The sequence below is a fragment of the Chanodichthys erythropterus genome, chromosome 17 (genome assembly GCF_024489055.1).
Source record: "Chanodichthys erythropterus isolate Z2021 chromosome 17, ASM2448905v1, whole genome shotgun sequence".
NCBI classification, from domain to species: domain Eukaryota; kingdom Metazoa; phylum Chordata; class Actinopteri; order Cypriniformes; family Xenocyprididae; genus Chanodichthys; species Chanodichthys erythropterus.
The window spans coordinates 18,072,835-18,094,707 of record NC_090237.1 but is presented as its reverse complement, the minus strand read 5'-3'; the positions used below and the strand labels follow the sequence as shown (position 1 = coordinate 18,094,707).

Genomic DNA, 21,873 nt, shown 5'->3' with positions numbered 1-21,873 from the left:
ATAGGCCTACACTAAATAGACTATTTTTCACTTAAATGTTTAACAAATTAAGATGGAAAAACAAAAACACGGTGAATCCATTGAAGCTTTGAACAACCGGTATTTTAGACATTTTTTCCGTCAAATAAAAATAGCAGGACTACCTCAAGGATTGTTATTGTTATGACCATGGACGGTGCACGTGTGCATACCGAATGCGTATTTCCGCGCTCATTGGCAAACGAGTTTCTTTGAAAAGACTAAGCGAGAATAAGCGGAATGCGGGAAATGAAGTATACCATGGCCCTAAATTGTAATGGACTGGAGCTCACGGTTCACATCGAGAGAAATGGTAACACCGGGGCACCACGATGCGACCGCAAAAGGCACTTTCACTTTCGTGATCAAAGTGCATGCCACTGATAAGCTTTGTAAATGCAGTATTACAGTAGCTATACACATACCAATTAAATGCACAGGTCTCCTTTCGTGCGTCCTCCCCACTGTGTCGCCGGTTGAGGCAATAATTTTCGTTTCGCTTTTAGATATCTCTTTTATAGATGCCATCAATGCTTTTAACTTTCTAGATGTAATTACCGAACTCAAAACAGTCCATAAACTACAAATCCTCACGAAAACTTCAGTCAAGCCAGCTCGCGCGTCAATCTGAGAGATCAGCCTCTTACCTTAAAGTGTCAAATTTCTCGGTTTCTAAATGGACGGTTTTGCTTGATTGACAAACGCTAACGTTCGGCCACAATTTATATAAAACGTTAGCACGCTGTGATCGATTGCTTAGAGATCGCGTGTTTCTCTGTTCGAGAGCGCATTTCCTCTTCTTCACATCTGCGACCACAGTTGATTATTTATGAACGAAAGCTCACAGAAACGTGAAAATGGTCTCATTTGAAAGAAAATATCCTAAGCTAAAAGATGATATATTGTGACTGATTGAAGCAGCCCTTATCAAAAGTGCGGGGGTCGATTTCTGTCTTTTCAAAAGTGCAGGGGTCCCCCCTGTCCCCCGTGCCAACAGCGCGCCTGACCCTTTCTATCAAATCGGTCAGTACTTCTTTTCGCTCGCTTCATTTTGCTTGTTGCTTAGCGAAATATGTCTGGCACGTGTGAAACGCCCCGCGAGTTAACAAATAAGCATATATGTATATATAGCATATTTTTCTTAAACCATGCAGCAAACAGCAAAAAAAAAAAAAAAAACGTTTAACTGATAGCATTAATCTGTTAAAATTCTTACTTTCGGTTAATGGTTAAACGGTCAATGTGAGCATCCCTATTACAAAGTGTTCATCATGCATACGGCATGCATGCGTCGGATTATGTGAGTATAGTATACTGTTATATTGTTTACATTTGATTCTGAATGAATTTGAGGCTGTGCTCCGTGGCTAACGGCTAATGCTACACTGTTGGAGAGATTTATAAAGAATGAAGTTGTGTTTATGAATTATACAGACTGCAAGTGTTTAATAATGAAAATAGCGACGGCTCTTGTCTCCTTGAATACTGTAAGAAACGATGGTAACTTTAACCACATTTAACAGTACATTAGCAACATGCTAACGAAAAATTTAGAAAGACAGTTTACAAATATCACTAAAAATTAGGACTGCACGATATATCGCATGCGATTGTCACGCGCATTTCGTCAGTAAAGCCGGTTCCCTGATTACGCTAAATCGCCATCACCTGCTTTCAAATGGAGCGGCATTTAATAGACAGAGCCGTAGATCACTGAAAAGCCACGCAATATCGCGTTCATATCACAGATGAATGGCCTCCGATAATGAACGCGATATTGCGTGGCTTTTCAGTGATCTACGGCTCTGTCTATTAAATGCCGCTCCATTTGAAAGCAGGTGATGGCGATTTAGCGGTAATCAGGGAACCGGCTTTACTGACGAAATGAGCGTGACAATCTCATGCGATATATCGTGCAGCCCTACTAAAAATGTCATGATATCATGGATCATGTCAGTTATTATTGCTTCATCTGCCATTTTTCGCTATTGTTCTTGCTTGCTTACCTAGTCTGATGATTCGGCTGTGCTGCTCCTGACGATACTGGCTGCCCTTGTGTAATTCCTTTCATAATGTTGGTAACATAGGCTGGCATATGCAAATATTGGGGGCGTACACCCCGACTGTTACGTAACAGTCGGTGTTATGTTGAGATTCGCCTGTTCTTCGGAGGTCTTTTAAACAAATGAGATTTATATAAGAAGGAGGGAACAATGGAGTTTGAGACTCACTGTATGTCATTTCCATGTACTGAACTCGTTATTCAACTATGCCAAGATAAATTCAATTTTTCATTCGAGGGCACCTTTAAAATTAAATTAAATGTACAGTATTATAAGCTTTAAACCGGATTGTCATATCACAGACAGAATGTGTTTTTATGTTGAGTAGCCAAAAAGCTATTCAAAAAGCTGCTTTTTTTTTGTTTCTTTTTTTTCTTCTTTTTTTTTGCACATTGACACATTTTCTATCTTTAACATATTTATGCCAAATGTAATATCACAATCATCAGGCTGTTTTGGGCTGAAGCACTTTCTTTCTAATTTAGTAATGCTTGCACATCCCAGTAAACCCAGTACAGCCTTTACTTAAATGTCTTAATGTCGCAAAGCTCTTTTGTGATGAGAGCTCTAATGCTTAGGGTGGGGTGCAGGTGTTTTTAAAGGCTCTGCAAAATAGCATTTCACACACCATGGCTCTGTTCCACAGCATCATAGCTGTGCGGCTCACACGCACATCTTGCTTCCCTTCAGAGGTGCCAGACATGGACTGCCGCATGGAGCGTTTAATTACATCTATAGAGGTGTGAATGTATGAAAGCACCCTAATTACACCTGTCTCACCCTCCATGCTTTTATAACCGCAGAAACATGACATTACCGCCACTGAATGCTTTAAGATGTACATTAAGGGTTTCGAGAGAAAAGGACTATTCTTTGTTATGATTACATCATATTTGCTGAATGAAATCCAATACTTGTTTTTTTTTCCTAATGTTGGGGTGCTTATTCCAAAAATAGTGTCTTTTGCTCTAGTACATTACTTTCTCACAAAATATGTTGTGCATTTCATAACATTTTTGCTTTCGACAACCATTTATAAGGTGAAGAGCTGTCATAAAGCCATGATGGCATGTCTTCCTCTGAGCCAGGTTATGAACAAACTATTTGTTCAGTACTCAGCTGATTTTCACATGTATGACATTATTTTATTGTCTAAGTTCAAGATTAGAATTATGGCCAGTGACAGAAGAAAATGCAAACATGACCCAGATGTTTCCCGATACATCTGTGGGTGTTTTATTACATTCAAACAGCGACAGTAAATTACAGATTTTGAGGGGGAAAAAAGTTTATATATAATTTGACAAATCACATTGAAGGAACATTTTTATTCATATTTCTGAGCTCCGCGTCATCAAATTAGATAATATATAATTATTTTTAATTATATTCCTTTTTTTGCAAATCTGAATTTAGGCAATTTAGGCTACAATGCATTTCTTACATAAAAAAAAAAGGTCCACCAGCATTTATGATGATTTTCACAAAAAATGTCATGGCCTCCAGAATATCTGGATATCAATATCAAAAGAAGACATACAATATATCAAAAGAAAATTATTTAAAAAAATTATTCTAGCTTCATGCATTCTTTTTTTAATCAACACTTGAATGTGGGTGTTTTTTTTTTAAAGCAACATTTATTTAAAAAAGCAACATTTTGAACAAAAAGCTGAGGAAAATCTTGTTTTTGTCAAAGACTATATCCAGTGTTGTGCCAAATTCTGACCCCCGCTAGATTATTACCCCCCTAAATCCCCAGTATAGGTAGGTTTAGGATTAGCTGTGGGGGTGGGGTTAGGATCAGGCAATCAGGTTACGGCTTCGATGAGGGGGGTAATAATTCGCTTGTTAAGTCTGACGTCACGCGGCAGCGCTTCCGGGTCCTAACGCCCATATCACAAGAAAACAACAAATGGTGCTAATATACATACACGATGTGGTGTAATACTACCAAAAAATTATAATCATAACCTTTATCTCCATACCAAAATTCCAGATGGCCAGACAATCATTCATCTTTTATAAATCGTTAAAATATTAATATCTGTGACGCTGTGAGCATGGAGACTGTTGTGTAGACTGTAAGTATTTAAAATGTTTAACTTTTTAAAATGATTGATGTTTAAAATGAATAAATAGCGCTCATAAACGGCCGTCGATGGCATTCACAAGTGAAACGAGTCGAGGCTTGGACCCGGAAACGGCGTTCCTTACGTCACGACTTAACAAGCAGATAATTTGGCAGGGAGTCGAAATTAGGCACAACACTGGATCAGATTCAGAATGATAATCAAAACATAGACCAGGTAGACTGAGTCCATCAACACCCCCAAAGCTTGCACAGTCCTATACATCTTCCTGGGACGACATTTCATTCAGTAACATTAGGCATTTTTTATTTATATGCTGTTAAATGTTTGATGATCACGTTAGCTTAAATGTGCGTAAGCAATGTTTTTGGATCTGGAGGTTCTGTACTCTTTCAGAGGATGCATAATAGCGCCCCATTATAACAATGGATTGTCGAAAAATTCCATCAATAGCAGGGAAAGAATTAATACATTTTTGCAAACCAACAGCAGCTGGTGCTTCATTGTGTTTCTCTGCATGGGTGTTTTTATGATAAGCACTAATGAATTGAGAAGAGGCTATGTGGTATGTTTGTAAGATTGGCTATTAGCTGACCCCTCCCTGTAATTTTCTGTCTATTACCCCCCACTAAACCTCATCCCCCCCACAGGCTCAACTTTAAGGACCCGGAGGCTGTTCGAGCTCTCACATGCACCCTGCTGAAAGAGGATTTTGGCCTAACCATCGAGATCCCTTTGGAACGGCTCATCCCCACTGTGCCGCTCCGCCTTAACTACATTCACTGGGTGGAGGACCTGATTGGGGGACAGGGGAACCCACGGAGGGGCATCGACATCGGTATGCCAACTCAGACTCACTGGTGTTATCCTGTTAAACTCTTTGCGGTCCCTCAGGCTGGTGGTACAGAGTTTTGGCAGGGCTGCTTGTTGGTTTATACATACACACAGGCTGGAGGAGAGTAAGACGGTGCTGGCAGTCGCATAACCACCAGATCCTCTGGATTAAAATATTCCATGTTTTCAGCATAGATGGGACACAACTGTCGAGAGTAATAATATAATATAATAATACAAAATGATGTATATATATATATATATATATATATATATAATATTATTAGGGCTGAAACGATTCATCGAGTTACTTGATTAACTCGATTACAAAAATTCCTCGAGGCAAAAACTCTCGGAGCCTCATTAAATTGCTATGACGCGCACTATACGCACAGGGATCTGATTCACACGGACCGTTGTTCATGTTCAGGAAGCACACCATAGCGCGTGACATTTTGAATTTAGTTGGCGCGATGGCGGAGAGTAAAGATAGATATGATGTTTAGCTTTGATGTTTTTAAGTAGTAAACGTATTCACGTTCAATTTTAAGAGAGTATAGCCTAAAAAAAAAAAAAAAACCTTCACACACACACGCACCAATCGCGGCAATGCATCACATATGCTTAAACTTTTTATGTAGCCACGCAACAATAATTTCAGCATGCATTCACTGAATACACAGGGACGTGATGTTGTGATGCGATTTTTCGAACGGATGCTTCACCTAAAATGCACCGGAATGCAAGTGATGCAAGCCAAATGCACCGTTCTATTGAAAATGATTGTATGTAGGCTATTTCTGCCATACCAAACTGCAATGAAGCAACTGGTCTGACTGGGGCGTCACTCTTCCTCACACACGGCATGTGTTTTTGTTCTCAGGTGGGTAATTTGCAGAAGGTGCAATCCTTTTTTTGTAATGTTGTATTAAGAAGACAAAACTAAGGCCAAATGGCCTTTACTATTTAAGTTTGTATTCATAGTTTTACATGTAATACATGTTTTACAATAAGTTGACTTAACTGTATTGTTATATAATTGTTGGCACTGGCACTTATAAACACTAAATGGGTAATAATTGCAATAAATAGGCTTAGTTTTGGAGCCAAATGTTGGAGTTGGAACCAATACCTCCGGTTTTTTTTTTTAGAAATAAAAGCCAAATGCTTGATCATTTTACAGCCACATCATTTTCGCTATGCATTATTTGTTTTGGTTTAAAAAAAAAAAATCTGATTAATCAATTAATCAATCGATTAAGTGCTAGATTAATCGATTACAAAAAGAATCGATAGCTGCAGCCCTAATATATATATAATCATAGTTATATTCTTATTTCTATTTTATATAAACACACAAACACTCGGTTTTTGGTTTGGATATTTTTTGCGGCAGAGCTTTGATCAGCATGCTGTCTTTTAGTTTACTGTTGTCAGCTATATATTGAAAAGTCTCTGAAAAGTTGTCTTTATTTCATCTCTTTTGATGAAAGCATTGGTGTTTCATCCATACACATTCAAATGGACGTCTTTGGCCGTTGTGTCAGATTGTGTCAGTGATATAGTTGTGGCTCCGCTGATTGGGTTAGATTGCAGATGGAAGACCTTTGCCAGCTCTGGGATGAGATTAGCGGTGTTAGTGTCACACACATGATGAATAACTCTAAATCTCTTTTATTCAGACCTTATGGGTATCATCTTTGTTCAGTTCTGTTAAATTTCAGTCCATTTAAGGCCTGCTGACTGGATAATGGATAGCCATAGCTGCCCTGCCTCAGTCTAACTGCATTATATTCATACGTCACTCTGTCAGGCAGTCGCTTGCACTTCATATTATCATACTAATACTTACTTGAGAGTGCTTTTTTTTTAAATGGAATTTTATTTACACATATCTAATTTCATTAGATAAGGATACATTTAGTTAACTAATATCTTGTTGCACATGGTAATGCATTCTGTGCTCAGTCTAGATACAAAATATCAGAAATTGATAAAATAACATCATAAAACATTCACAATTCTTTGAATCGCACTGTTGATCTGATGTGTTGTCATTACATGAAGAATATGTGTACGTAAAGACTCAGGCAGATCATATTTCATTTGTATTTAAGCTTGTGATATGGTGGGTTTTGGCTGTGTGCAGGTACTGGTGCTTCCTGTATTTACCCCCTGCTGGGAGCCACAATGAATGGCTGGTTCTTCCTCGCCACAGAAGTGGATGACATCTGCTTTAATTATGCAAAGAAGAACGTTGAGCAAAACCACCTGGCAGAGCTCATTAAAGGTAGGTGTGGTTTGTATGTGATGCAGAGAGAGAGCTTGACATTTTTATATGCAATGTAACCCACTGAATCACATAAATATGTGTGTTGCAGTGGTAAAGGTGCCCCAGAAGACTCTGCTGATGGATGCACTAAAGGAAGAGTCCATTGTCTATGATTTCTGCATGTGCAATCCTCCTTTCTTTGCCAACCAGTTAGAAGCAAAGGTACAATCAGCTCCAGTGTTTGAACAGACACTGCCTCCCCCCCTCCACTTTCCTTTGTGCATATGACAATAGCTGTTATCCGTTCGTTCTTCCATTTCTTTCCCCTCTTTTCTGTTTCCTCTGTCAGGGGGTGAATTCGAGAAACTCCCGCAGACCTCCGCCCAGCTCCATCAACACAGGGGGTGTCACTGAGATCATGGCAGAGGGTGGAGAGCTGGAGTTTGTGAAAAGGATCATCCATGACAGTCTGCAACTGAAGAAGAGGCTTAGGTCACACACGCACACAAACAAACAAACAAACACACACAATTACAATAAGGATAAACCCAATTTAATTTAAGTATGGTCTATTTAAAACTGCTTTCTTGAGACAAAACCATGGCACTGACATATTTTAAGATATGCTATAGTGAAAGTTGCTTTCTGTTAAAACAGCACAAACATGCATTTTAGTCTAGGACTTGCTTAAGCCTTGTCTGAAGGGAAAAATGTCTCCACTATCAGCCTTTGATAGCAACGCATTGGTGGGGTTGTACACGTTTTAAAGCCTTGTCCGTTAAACTTTATTCACATGTTGTTCACATGCGTACACTCGAAGCACACACACGAAAAGCCTGTCAAACAGCATGTGAGAACTGAACTAAGTTCTCTTTTGCATCTTGTTGCACTTAAAGGCGATACAGAGGATATTTTCGTCGACTGAGAAACCAAAGACCATTAGTGAGTTTTTGAAATGAGCGCATGAGTAAGAACAACCCCCCTCCTTCACAGCTCACATCGAGGGAACACCTCCCAAAACTCGTGCACGAGTATTGGAACACGAGTGTTTACCACCGGAATTCGATGTATCGTGTTAGTGGATTCATTATGTCGGACCCACCGCAGGTAACTCATAATCTGCAGTTGTTACTCCTGTCTCCGGACAAAAACATTGCATGCGGCGCCTGTGGAGTGTGGAAAGGAACGTCATGGCAGTGATTGACAAGCCAGAGGGCCAATCTTTTACGCGATGATCGCGTAAACGATTGGCTGATGTTTTTAAGGCCCTTCCTCGTGCACAGATGATGTATATTAATATTATTCCTTTCAGTGCACCTAATAGACTTTTATCAGTTAGTAAAGACAGTTTCAAGTAATATTGCAAAAATGTATAAAACAAAACATCCTCTTTAGCACCTTTTAAACCTTGTGTGTATTTGACATTGTAAACAGTCATTTATATCTTAAATGAATGAAAATGGTTCGTGTTAGTATATTATGACACGTTTCAGCATATTGGATCCATGCATGAGGTCTGAAAGTGACAGCAGCCTAATAAACCTGTGTCATTTATATTAATCAAACAACAAAATACAAAGAGAAAATCACTTACTGCTCTTCACTGAATAACTTTAGTAGCTTTAGGAATCAGTGTGTATTTAATTTATTCAGTGAAATGTAGTGTTTTATTTTTACAATTTGTTTATTCAATCTCTTGCGTGAATGCTACTGTTACAGTAAATACACCTACTGTGGCTGAAAATATTAATGCACTGTTTATTTTATTTGTATCTTATATTATATTTGCCCAATTATTTGTTATTTGCATCTTTGTTCTCATTTTTAATAACAAAGATAAAATAATACGATTTTGGTCATATCGCTCACCCCTGTTTTGACCTAAATATATACTGTATATAATTATGTATTAATGTAATTAGCAAAATGCTGTTTAAAATTGAAAATATTTATTTATTTTACACAATATTCACTTAAAGTTCATTCATTCAGACTTTTTTAACCGTAAATGTGCACTATGAAACTCAGATTTCTGTTAATCATCCAAAGTGGCCGTCTGTTAATTCTCAAAATGGCCAAATAGCAACTGATATATCAGTCTGGCACCAATGTCAACACATGAGGGGCTGTGAGGAGTGTAATGAGAAGGGAATAAACAGCCACGTGTGTCCAGGTCTGCGGAGAAGGTGTTTTATACTGGGAGAGCCAAAGAGGGGAAGAGGCCACGCTGATGAAAGGGGCTGGGCAGATGGATCCTGGGATGGATCTGTCATACAGAGTTTGCGTAATTAATTGACAGGGAAAGTAAATAATTACCCGAGGCGGTATCCGGGCCACCCGAAGGGAGCAGCTGTGTGTTTGAGTGGGGCAGACGACGAGCCCCCCTGTGCCAGGACTGTCAGTGGAGCACTGGAGTGAGGCGGGCGGGGAGTGGTGGCAGAGCAACCAACATTAGGCCTTATTAACCATGTCATGAGCTGAACCCCAAGAGGAACGTGGTTGTGTGTGCATAGAAAAGTTGAATGGTATCTTTTAACGTTCACTGACTGCATGTAGTTTTAAACCTTTGAGTGTTTTATGTGTCTTCTGCTTGCATTGAGAATTGATTAGTGACCGCAGGGGAAGCTGGGCGCTATTTCATCTCGCTGTTACCAGCTCCTTCTCTCATGGGTTCAGACTATGCAGGCAGACTGTCGTAAATGCGGTGTGTGTGTGTGCGTCAGCAGGTGCCCGTAGAGCCAGCCAGGCATTCTGATTGGCCCTCTGAGATGCTTCTTCCTCTCCAGCCCCTCAGATCTGTAATTACTGCCAGTCTTCCTCCAGCCCCTCCTGTCTCGCTTACATCCTAAATACAACTCTGATTTTTCCTCATGCCAAACAATCTGTGCTATTGAAATTGTAATTGTTACTACTTCCTCCTCAGGGCCTGATAACTAAAGAGAATGCATAAACACCCCCTTTTCAAGCCTTGATAGATGCTGGAGTACCCCATTATTAGCAGAGCGTGCCATGTGCCGGGGTGCCACACAGCCTCCCTCCACTCCAGTTTGGAGAACATGTGTGGATATTAGGGCTCTTTAATATTTCATCACACAAAATGAAATGATTGTCAGGCCCCTAAGGCTCCATATATGTGTTCATCTATACTCCTTCATTCTTATGGTAGATTGCCCCTTGATAAAACCGCCGCCCAACAAAAGTCAGTCTACAGAAGAGAGTCTTTACACCACTGTCTGTTAGTTGTTAAAGTCAGCCTGGAGTCAGAATTGACCCTGTGTACTTTTTTTTTTTTTTTTTTTTTCAAAAAACTGCAGCTCTTGTGGGGTGTTTCCGGTCTGCAGTGGTCAGTATCTATCAAAAGTGGTCCAAGGAAGGAACAGTGGTGAACTGTCGACAGGGTCATGGGTGGCCAAGGCTCATTGATGCACGTGAGGAGTGAAGGTTGGCCCGTGTAGTCCGGTCCAACAGACGAGCTACTATAACTCAAATTGCTCAAGAAGTTAATGCTGGTTCTGATAGAAAGGTGTCAGAATACACAGTACATCACATTTTGTTGTGTATGGGGCTGTATAGCTGCAGACCAGTCAGGGTGCCCATGCTGACCGCTGCCCACCGCCGAAAGTGCCAACAGTGGGCACGTGAGCATCCGAACTGGACCACGGAGCAATGGAAGAAGGTGGCCTGGTCTGATGAATCACGTTTTCTTTAATGTCACTTGGATGGCCGGGTGCGTGTGCGTCGCTTACCTGGGGAATGCATGGCACCAGGATGCACTATAGGAAGAAGGCAATCTGGCGGAGGCAGTGTGATGCTTTGGCTGATGTTCTGCTGGGAAAGTTTGGGTCCTGCCATCCATGTGGATGTTACTTTGACACGTACCACCTACCTAAGCATTGTTGCAGATCATGTACAACCTTTCATGGAAACGGTATACCCTGGAGGCTGTGGCCTCTTTCTGCAGGATAATGCACCCTGCCACAAAGCAAAAATGGTTCAGGAATGGTTTGAGGAACACAACAACGAGTCCAAATTCCCCAGATCTCAATCCAATCAAGCATCTGTGGGATGTGCTGAACAAACAAGTCTGATTCATGGAAGCCCCACCTCACAACTTACAGGAGGATCTGCTGCTGACATCTTGGTGTCAGATACCACAGCACACCTTCATAAGATCTACCTCGACGGGTCAGGACTGTTTTGGCAGCAAAAGGGGGACCAACACAATATTAGGAAGGTGGTCATAATTTTATGCCTGATCGGTTTATTCACAAAATGTATTAAATCAAATTAATATTTAATTTGATGTTTAAATAGCAATTTAGACATTATTGTTGGCTACTATTATAGGAAATGCAGCCATTAAAATTTTATAGTGTTGCTAAAATAGTAATATTTGTCTTTAAAATAGTTAAAATCTTTCTAAAAAGTAGTAATATAATGCAGGTTAATGATATTGTAAAAAAGTTATGGTACTACTAACAAATAACGAGGAATTTGAAGAAGAAATGTTACAAACAAGATGCTCTTGAAAGTGAACTTGACCTTCAGCCACCACGTTCTGCTCATGCATACTCAATGGTGCCGTCTGTCATCTATAATGAACAAATTTGTGTTTACGTCTGGCTATATTCTGATATATAACACCCCCTTTCTGCAATCCAATCCGTTCACTGCCCTACACTTATTCAATAAATATCCTGTTAAAATCAGTGTCACATTACAGACATAAAATGGGTGAATGATTCATGTTGACCTTTAAGATATTCTTCAGTGATTAAAAGCAAGTTTCTGTCAATTTAGGAAACTAAAAAAAATTAAGGGTTGAGTACCAATCAATTATGCATAGACTGTGTTATCCTCCTACTCTCTGTGGGCACTGTCTGATGAAGCCTCATCTTTTTTTATAATGAAGGATATGCATTGATTTTTGTCTCATGTGCAACATCAAAGCTCCCTGTCAAAGTGGGGTTTTTAATTAAACATTGAGCTTCATATCTTAAAAATATAAAGAGTAGCCCAACTGACCATTCCCACAGAGTGAGCCCATATTCAACCCATGGCTCTGATTCCTGTGGTTTATTTGAAGTGCTTCCATGGATCAGGTGTCCAGGCTGGTGGTTTCACAACCCCTTTTTTCTGTTTTCAGGTGGTACAGTTGCATGCTGGGAAAGAAGTGTAGCCTGGCACCTTTGAAAGATGAGCTGCGGAAACAAGGGGTGAGTTTTTCTTAGACCACTTTGTGCTCTAATTACTGCAATGCAATACAAATATATATTTAGGAATAGACTGATTTTAAAATTTAATATCTGATAACCGATAAATGGCAAATATATAAAGTTCTATACTGTTTTGCATAAATTAATGAAGAATCATAAATTCTACCAAGTATATTATTTATGAATTGAATTTTGTGTAAATAAAAAAAGTAAAATAAAATCAATTTTATATACCACTAGTAAATGTAACACTGGTGTATATACAGTATGTATATTTTTATATTTACATTTTTATATTTGCTAAATTTTAATGTAAAAACATTTAAATGTATTAATAAATTATATTCATATATATATAAATTATTGATTATCTTTAAGTGAGCGGTAGATGATGGCAAATGTAAATTTAAATGTAAAAATATGGGCAATGCGCCTACACAAAGATTCAAAATAGACAGACATTGATAAATTAAAACAATCTGTCATATCGGCTGATAACTCATATTATACTAAAATATTGTGCATCCCAATTTTATTTTAATATTCCTGAAGGATCTTTATAGATAAATGAGTGGGCGTTTCCCCAAGACTTCAGGTTAATTGATCTTAATGAGTTTCACTAGCGTGGCATATAAACGCACCACGACAGGGAGCGCTAATGGAGTAGATTTCATTAGTTCATTAGGCATCATTAGCTCTCGCCTCACCCCTCCAGCCCCTCTCCATTACCTCCGCCTGTGTCTGTACAGTCAGAACGCTGTGATATCTGTGAATGAAAGGCTTTCGTCCTGCTCACAGGTTATTAGTCTGGTGTCAGTCAGTCTGCTCGACTCAGGCCTGATGTGTCGTTTGATTCATCTCTAAGGTGTCAGAGTCCTGTCACCCCTCATTAGAGTCATTGTGCTCCTGGCCAACGTCCAGCAGACGGGGCCGCTTCCTCCTCTCGCCACTGTGGCTGTAATTAATATGCTAATGAGATTCTTTCTCTCATTCTCGTTCACCCTCTCACTTTCCCCTCTCCTTTTTCTCTGCTATTATCTGTTGTTTAAATGCCCTCTGCCTGCAAAGGTCAGACACGGATGGTGTTTTTTTACTGAAGAGCGGTTCGATTTGATTTCACCCGATAGTTCACCCCTAACACCCACATATCTGTTAAATCACACTCCCCACTGTGTGAATGACAGGTCTGTGTCTATAATGCTGTGTTGAAGCCTACTGGGAGGGTCTGGTGGTGGTCATAGACTCTGCACATACATGCTTTCATATAGTCTTTCCCCAAGTCATTTTCTCATCAGTAATATCTTTTTTTTTTTTTTTTTTTTGCATTGTGACATTTTGCATCCTTGACAATCAAGCATATTTAATCCCCTTCCTCCAAACATCTGCAACCTACTGCAATGTAAAAACAAATACTGCATTACTCATAATGGCAATGCAGTATAATGGCCAAAATTTTGCGACTGTTTGTGGTGAATTTGGAGCATGTGGCGGGCTGAGAGACCTCAGAATGAATTGCCAATTCTTTTAATATTTTAAAAACCGAAGCAGCACAAACGAAAATTTCACCAGCACAAACGGAGCACAAACAAAAGAGACTATTTTGGGTGAATTTGGAGCATGTGGGGGGCTGAGTGACGTCATCGCCTATAATTCAAAGTCTAATATTTTAAAATCGAAAGCAGCAAAAACGAAACTTTTACTGACACAAACCAGCACAAACGAAGCACAAATGTTTGAGACTATTTTCGGTGAATTTGGAACATGTGGGGGGCTGGGTGACCTCAGAATGACCTATAAATATTCTTTTAATATCTAAAAAACCAAAGCAGCACAAACGAAAATGTTTACGGCACAAACCAGCACAAACGGAGCACAAACGATTGAGACTATTTTGCAGACGTTTTGCGATGGGTGGGGGGCCAACTTCAGACAGGTAACTGTTTGTTCTCAATTTGTATTGTTCATTGAAGCTTACTGTATTATGTAGCAGAGTATTGTGAGAAAGAGATTGTGTGAGCGAGTTTATTACCTGCATTCAGATTTAGCATTTTCCTTCAGGTCAGTCCTATGTTTATAATAAAAAATCTGTTTAAATGTCTGATGTATTATCCTGTCCTTTTAACAGTTAAGAGGTTTTCCCGTGACTGACAGCGCTAGTCAAAGCATTTGTCAGTTGCGTCTTGTTCCGTGTTCACAACAATTCAGACTTTTCAACGTAAAAGTCTTCGCTACTGTTTGACACACTCATAAAAACAGTCTTTGCCGCCATCTAATGGCGTAATTATGTAACTTCTGTTGCTGTTCACTATCAGGGACTATTTTTTTCCGGCGGAAGGAAGGCTTTAGTGAAAGTTTACTTCATGAAAGTTGCATTGATACATATTTTTGGCTTTAATATTTGTATTGTGTGGTAACTGTTTTATAAAAGCAATAAGGTACTCGAGGCTAGTGCTGTATCGTGAATAAGTCACTGCTGAAGGGGTTGCAACTCTAGCATGAAAGAATACAAAGATGTTCACATGGGTTGTAACTCGTTGCAAGAGATTACATTTTTTTCCTAATGTTTTATTTCTAGGACAACCCATACTTTTCTTGACAGTTTTTGTAAGATTCATTGCCTATTTTGTGTTTGAATCATCATTGATGAGATCATCATCTTTTGTTCTTTCACAGGTTTCCAAAGTAACACACACAGAGTTCTGTCAAGGCCGGACCATGCGCTGGGCCCTGGCTTGGAGTTTCTATGATGACGTACCTGTGCCTGTAAGCTTTCAGCACTTCCTGCATTAGTTGAGATTCAGCTAGTCCTCACATAACCCATGCACCCTAGACTGTTTGATGTGTTTGTGTGTGGGAAAGCAACACCTGCTGAATATTCACTGTGCTCGGCGCTCTTTTTAATAATGCATCTTTAGCCCATTCCATCAGATACACTTGACCTGCTTCCTAAGGCACGGCGCACCTCCTTCTTAGCAACAGTTGCCCAGACAGGGTGACGGTGCTATAAAGTCACGCACTTCAGAGGGGAAAAAGAGCTATAAAAGGGAAAAAAGGGTTGAGGGGATGGAGAAGGGGGCGGTGGGATGATTTGTTATGGTCTTTCAAGAGAATTCCCCAAGTCCCAGATGCCCTTTTCCTCACAAGCACTTGAGCAGAAAGATTGGCCTACATATCTGTCTGCGAGCTGCTCTGCCCTCATACAGCAGATTTCTAGGGCTGTACGGACATGTCTAGAACTGGATGGCACCCGCATCCTTCTGTGCTTTATCCCTTTCCCATTCGTGTTGTTTTCTGCTTCCTGTGTCCATTCTTCCTCTCTGAAGCCAGCTGAGCCCCATTAGCAGCGAGTACAGAAGCTAGATCAATCTCTTTGACAGTGAAATGTATTGCACGAGAGGTAGGGGGTACAGTGAAGACTCAGACAAAAAAGGTAGGGTTTGAAAAGGACCCTGCGGTGCTGAAAGCGTGCCTGGGATATGAGGCTGTTGAAGCAGTGGATTTACAGTGGGGGTGAAGGCTGAGGGGTCAAAGGTCAGCAAGCGGGAGGCAGTACTGGGGGATGTGTAAAGCGGGGCAGAATGAGCCCAGTTGTCAGCATCCGTGGATAACCGCTGATCATTGCGGCACTCATCTGCTTGTGTTCAATAATTGAATAATGACCTTTTATTCGTCTCACCGCAATGAAAATCCCAAGGCTCATTTTTTTTTTTTGTACATTTACGAGAGAGGCCCCTTCAGACACATCAAGAGGCTCGGTGTTGAGAGCGGAAGCTATTTAATGCAGGATCTACTCAACCTACTTAGAGCAAATGTGTCGCTGGATAAATAATGGACAGAATGGAGGGGGTTATAATTCACGGTGAAGAGGGGATAAAAGCAGTGCATCGCTCTGATTAAGACTGATAGAAATTAATTAAGAGGGAGCGTGTGGATCGATGTGTGTGTTCATCTGTTTCCATCCATTATGTGCTGATCACAAATGGGTAGAGATTGCACTTTTTGACAATCTATAAAACATCCTGCTCAGTGCATCTGAGGCAAAACAATGAAGATGCAGGTAGTCTGATCATATTTATTTTTTCACGGTATACAGTCACTACAGAATTACTTCTTGTGAATTTAGGTATGCTTTGTTTAAATGGGTTTTACTTTGTTTGTGGGATGATTTTGTCATGCTTAGCCGAGTTTGACAACTTAAAGTCAGAAAATGGCGCCCTCGTGTGTTGGAGAAGTATGCTGGACTGAAAGGGGAACCGCCTTAATGTTAAATCTTTTAAAATCAGGCATGTTTTTTCCCTCCATTCAGTATGACTATACATATCATAATATACAATAATAAGAATTATTTAGAAAATTTAAATTATATTACATTTATTGTAAAATAAAACTATTACTACTGCAATAACTGTAAAATAGAGAGTAATAATAATAATATTACGGAAGACCTTAAAGCTTCACTTTTGTTAACACGAGAATGAACCTCATTGGTTATCACACTTCAGGAGAACATGCTTGCGCTTCTGCTTACCACAACGGATGTGTGCGTTGATTAATTTTTTGCAAAATTCCGGGAATTTTCAAAGCTGGAAACTTTCCATGGGAATTAACGGGAATAAATGGGAATTAACGGGAATATATGGGAATTAATGGGAATAAACAGGGAATTTGCAAGATTGCAGGTTAGCCTATAACAGGGTACTTAAATGTAGTTAAAAAAAACATCTTGCTACATAATTTTGGTTAAAACATATTTAATGCAATTTTAGTTTAATTTTTTACCATTCACATTCCTCACACGGCACTTACTGCAGGGCTATATTGAGGCCACACCCCCTGCATGCACTATGCTTCCCCCAGTCCATAACATGCACATTTGATCAAAAATACAGAAAAAATTGTAATATTGTGAAACATAACTACAATTTAAAATAATGTTAATTGATAAATGTAAATAAAAAAAAATAATAATTGATATACATAAAATATAATTCATTTCTGTGATCAAAGCTGACTTTTCAGCATCATTTCTCCATCCTTCAGTGTCACATGATCCTTCAGATATCATTCTAACATGCCAACACAACTGTTTCCAACAATGATAATAACAAATAAGTATCAAATTAGCAAAATTAGACTGATTTCTGAAGGATCATGTGACACTGAAATAAATAACATGTAACAATTTCTGCAATAAAAATATATTTACATATTCACTAAATTAAAATTAATTAAATGCGAAAAATAAATAACTGTTATTTCATGTTATGACCAAACAAAATGTTTATTTGTTTTTATATTATACATTTTATATAAATATTATATATTAATATTATAAATAAACTTCCAATAAATTCCCGTAAATTCCTGTTAAGTTTCCAAATTGGAATATTTCCAAAATTCCCCAGGTTAAGTTCCTGTGGAAAGTTTCCGGAAATTTACCGGAAACTTTCCGCCCCTTTGCAACCCTAATTTTTATATGTGAATAAAATCATAAATTAAATCTGTTCATCATATAAAGTGATCGTGTCTCTTCAGAAAATTTGGACTAAACCGCTCAATTCATATGGATTAGTTTTACAATCTCTTTATGAACTTTTTAAAGCGTCAAAGTGGTAATTGCGTAGCTGTCTATGGAGGGACAGAAATCTCTCAGATTTCATTAAAAATGTCTTAATTTGTGTTCCAACGAAAGGGTGAGTAAATGATGATAGAATGTCTTAAAAAAATTTTGCACATTTTCTACCTTAAAATGTATTTTCAAACAAGGGTTCGGGGGACCCCAAGGAACATCCTCCTGGTTGTGTCCCCCTGACAATGACCCTTTTTGAAACCATCATTTAACCGTTGTCTGCTGAGACATGACAAATTTGACAAACGGCAGAACCAGCAACTTCAGCACAGGGAGTTATTCAGACACCATAACTAGCTGACTGTGCCTAAATCAAATCTGCTTAATGTAGTTATGGTATATGAGGAAGATAGTTAAGATGTATGGTCTAGTGTGTACTAAACGTATTGTTTATCCAGACAGGACAGAAGCAAAGTGGAGTAAGATGCTGTGATGGATGCCAGATTACCTGTGTGATTTGTCTTGTATTAGGATTAACGGTCACAAAGACCACAACACAATGGTTCTATCTAAAAAAAAGACGACCACAGGAAGAATAAATATGAAAGGTGTTTGTCTGGTGAGTTGTAAACACTTATGGATGACTGCAGTAGTGGATGATGGGTGTGGTGTGTTAGTTGGCAGTGAGGGGGTCGGTCCATTGGCTTGTGATGAGTCATGTTGTCCGTTTATCTGCTCTAACAACAGATGCTCTATTCGAGGAGGAAAGAGACATGTGACTGGAGCAATGCTTCTGTTTCTTCTGCTTGTAAATCAGCTATGATGAAAGCTTGAAAAGTCAAATATGACTGTTGCCACATTTAAAATAGTGTTATTTTAGTATCATTTATATACAGTGTTATATTATTTATTAATATTTTGAATTAGATTTAGCTTTATTTTTATATTTTCAATTTTAATTTTGGCTTGTTTTTAGTAATTTTTAGGTACTTTTTGTCATTTTTATTATTATAGGTTTTAAAGTTATTTATTTATTTTTATTTGTTCTGATTTAAGTCATTTTGATATTTTAAATTACACTTTATTTATTTCATTTAGTTGCCAAGGTGAGATTTTTGTCATTTGTTTTTCATCTAATATTCATATTTTATTTCAGATTTATTTCAATTAATAGAAATGTTTTTAAGTTTTCATTTTAATTAGCAATAACACTGATATAAAAATCAAACAAGTGTGGTTTGTTAATCAGATGGGTTGATTTGTTGTCATTGTGGGGTTGATGGGTTTGTCGTTACCAGTGTTCTTGGTTCTTGTGAAACTGTGTGCTATTCATCTGACAGCAGCAGACAAACATGAGTGCCACAAGGACTCCAGATAGCTACAGCATTTTTCATTGAACTCAAGGCCAAGATGAACTTTGTGTTTTGCTGCCCTCTATTGGCAACCAGCTATTCTTGCATCTTTTGTGTGTGTGTGTGTGTTGAATGTTTAAGGCTGCAGACCTCTTACATGAGGTATAAACACTCTTAGGTTATCTAACAAAAACTCATTTTCTTTCTAAATCTCTCTAAGTCACCCCCCTGTAAGAAGCGTAAGCTGGAGAAGGCCCGTAAGCCCCTCACCTTCACTGTACTGAAGCCCACTGTGGCGGAGCTACAGGCGCAGGCGCCCAGCATCGGCTGCACTGACATCAGCCCCACAGAGAGTGTGACTGCCTGGCTGGAGAAGATCCTCACAGACCTCAAGGTAAATAAAAAGAGAATGGAAAATGGATTTAATTTCAAACATTGGTGTGTTTCCCTTTATTTTATCAGGGATAAATGGTAAGGATGGTAATATTATTATTAATATTAAATAAGTAATATAAAATTATTATTATTATTATTATTAAATTAACAAAAAATAATATTTATTAGTGTTATTATTATTATCATTATTACTTTGTGAGTTATTTAGCTGACACTTTTTTCCAAACCGACTCACTGTAGGTTTACCATATTATGGAAGCTTGTTTCCGCCATGAAATAAAAACAAAAAAAGGTAATTGCTACTTTTTAATCTCACAATTGACTTTTTTCTCGCAGTTGCGAGTTTATATTTCACTATTTTTTTTCACAGAACTGCGAGTTGTAAAGTCAGAATTGCGAGTTGCAAAGTCAGAACTGCGAGTTGCAAAGTCAGAACTGCGAGTTGCAAAGTCAGAACTGCGAGTTGCAAAGTCAGAACTGCGAGTTGTAAAGTCAGAACTGCGAGTTGCAAAGTCAGAACTGCGAGTTGTAAAGTCAGAACTGCGAGTTGTAAAGTCAGAATTGCGAGTTGCAAAGTCAGAACTGCGAGTTGTAAAGTCAGAACTGCGAGTTGCAAAGTCAGAACTGCGAGTTGTAAAGTCAGAACTGCGAGTTGTAAAGTCAGAATTGCGAGTTGTAAAGTCAGAATTGCGAGTTGTAAAGTCAGAACTGCGAGTTGTAAAGTCAGAACTGCGAGTTGTAAAGTCAGAACTGCGAGTTGTAAAGTCAGAACTGCGAGTTGCAAAGTCAGAACTGCGAGTTGTAAAGTCAGAACTGCGAGTTGTAAAGTCAGAACTGCGAGTTGTAAAGTCAGAACTGCGAGTTGTAAAGTCAGAACTGCGAGTTGTAAAGTCAGAACTGCGAGTTGTAAAGTCAGAACTGCGAGTTGTAAAGTCAGAACTGCGAGTTGTAAAGTCAGAACTGCGAGTTGTAAAGTCAGAACTGCGAGTTGTAAAGTCAGAACTGCGAGTTGTAAAGTCAGAACTGCGAGTTGTAAAGTCAGAACTGCGAGTTGTAAAGTCAGAACTGCGAGTTGTAAAGTCAGAACTGCGAGTTGTAAAGTCAGAACTGCGAGTTGTAAAGTCAGAACTGCGAGTTGTAAAGTCAGAACTGAACTTTTTCTTAGAATTACGAGTTTATATCTTACAATTCTGACTTTATAACTCACAATTGCATTCAGTCAGAATTGCGAAATATAAACTTAAACTCTACAAGTCTTTTTTCCCCTCACAATTGGACATTAGTTTCCACAACTGTGAAATGAAAAGTCGCAATTACCTTTTTTATTTTTTTTATTTAGTGGCGGAAACAAGCTTCCATTCTATATGGACAGTGGTTGACAATTGTTTAACACTGAACTTCCCATCTTCAGATACTTCACAAGCGGGTTCCTTGTGGAGAGGCGGAGCTTAGCCTCTTCCTGACAGCAGTGGAGAACACCTGGATTCACGCACGGCAGAAGAGACGAGAACAGGGACGACATCTGCGCGAGCTCCCTAGAGCACAACCGGCCTCCGCCATGGATACCTCTGCTCCATCTGTCCCTGACACAGACACTCCAGCACCAGAGGAAACCACAGCAGAGGGCAGCAACGGGAAGGAGACAGACGAGCAGCACAACCCAGAGAAAGGTGCTGACGTCCCAATGGAATCCCCCACCGAACCGAAAGAAGCGGATGTTAGCGCTCCTCAAAACCCAGAGACGGTACAGCACTTTCTCTTCAAGTGCCTGGTGAACGTGAAGGAAGAAGAGAATGATGTGGTGGTGGAGATGCATTGGGTGGAAGGGCAAAATAAAGATCTGATGAACCAGCTCTGCACTTGTTTGAAGAACTCTCTCTTCCGACAGGTAGCCAAACCCACCTAACACTACATGGGCTTTGTTAACGTTTCCTTCCCTTTATTGACACAGATTCACAGCAGTAAATGAAACTAAACTCCAAACCAAATGGACTCTAAATGAAACAAAACTCCACAATCAGATGTTTTATTAGCCACTGATCAACGTTGTTTGAACTAAG

At 39.1% G+C, this 21,873-nt stretch overlaps 1 protein-coding gene and 1 long non-coding RNA gene across 3 annotated transcripts in view; one reads left to right on the top strand and one right to left on the bottom strand.

The window, feature by feature from the left end:
* Positions 1 to 21,873, top strand: part of mettl16 (methyltransferase 16, N6-methyladenosine) — a 47,126-nt gene extending 25,253 nt beyond the window's left edge. For both annotated transcript variants that reach the window (XM_067366231.1, XM_067366230.1), the window contains exons 3-10: positions 4,825 to 5,012; positions 7,158 to 7,298; positions 7,390 to 7,502; positions 7,630 to 7,772; positions 12,427 to 12,496; positions 15,170 to 15,259; positions 19,638 to 19,811; positions 21,225 to 21,873. In XM_067366231.1, coding sequence (XP_067222332.1) covers positions 4,825 to 5,012; positions 7,158 to 7,298; positions 7,390 to 7,502; positions 7,630 to 7,772; positions 12,427 to 12,496; positions 15,170 to 15,259; positions 19,638 to 19,811; positions 21,225 to 21,719 — 1,414 coding nt within the window. In that variant the 3' untranslated portion in view covers positions 21,720 to 21,873. The remainder of the gene's footprint in view (positions 1 to 4,824; positions 5,013 to 7,157; positions 7,299 to 7,389; positions 7,503 to 7,629; positions 7,773 to 12,426; positions 12,497 to 15,169; positions 15,260 to 19,637; positions 19,812 to 21,224) is intronic.
* LOC137005370 (uncharacterized) lies at positions 7,624 to 19,803 on the bottom strand. Its single transcript, XR_010892238.1, has 3 exons — positions 19,688 to 19,803; positions 12,306 to 12,481; positions 7,624 to 7,755 (listed from the first exon to the last, which is right to left on the bottom strand). It is a non-coding gene; the product is annotated as an uncharacterized lncRNA (long non-coding RNA).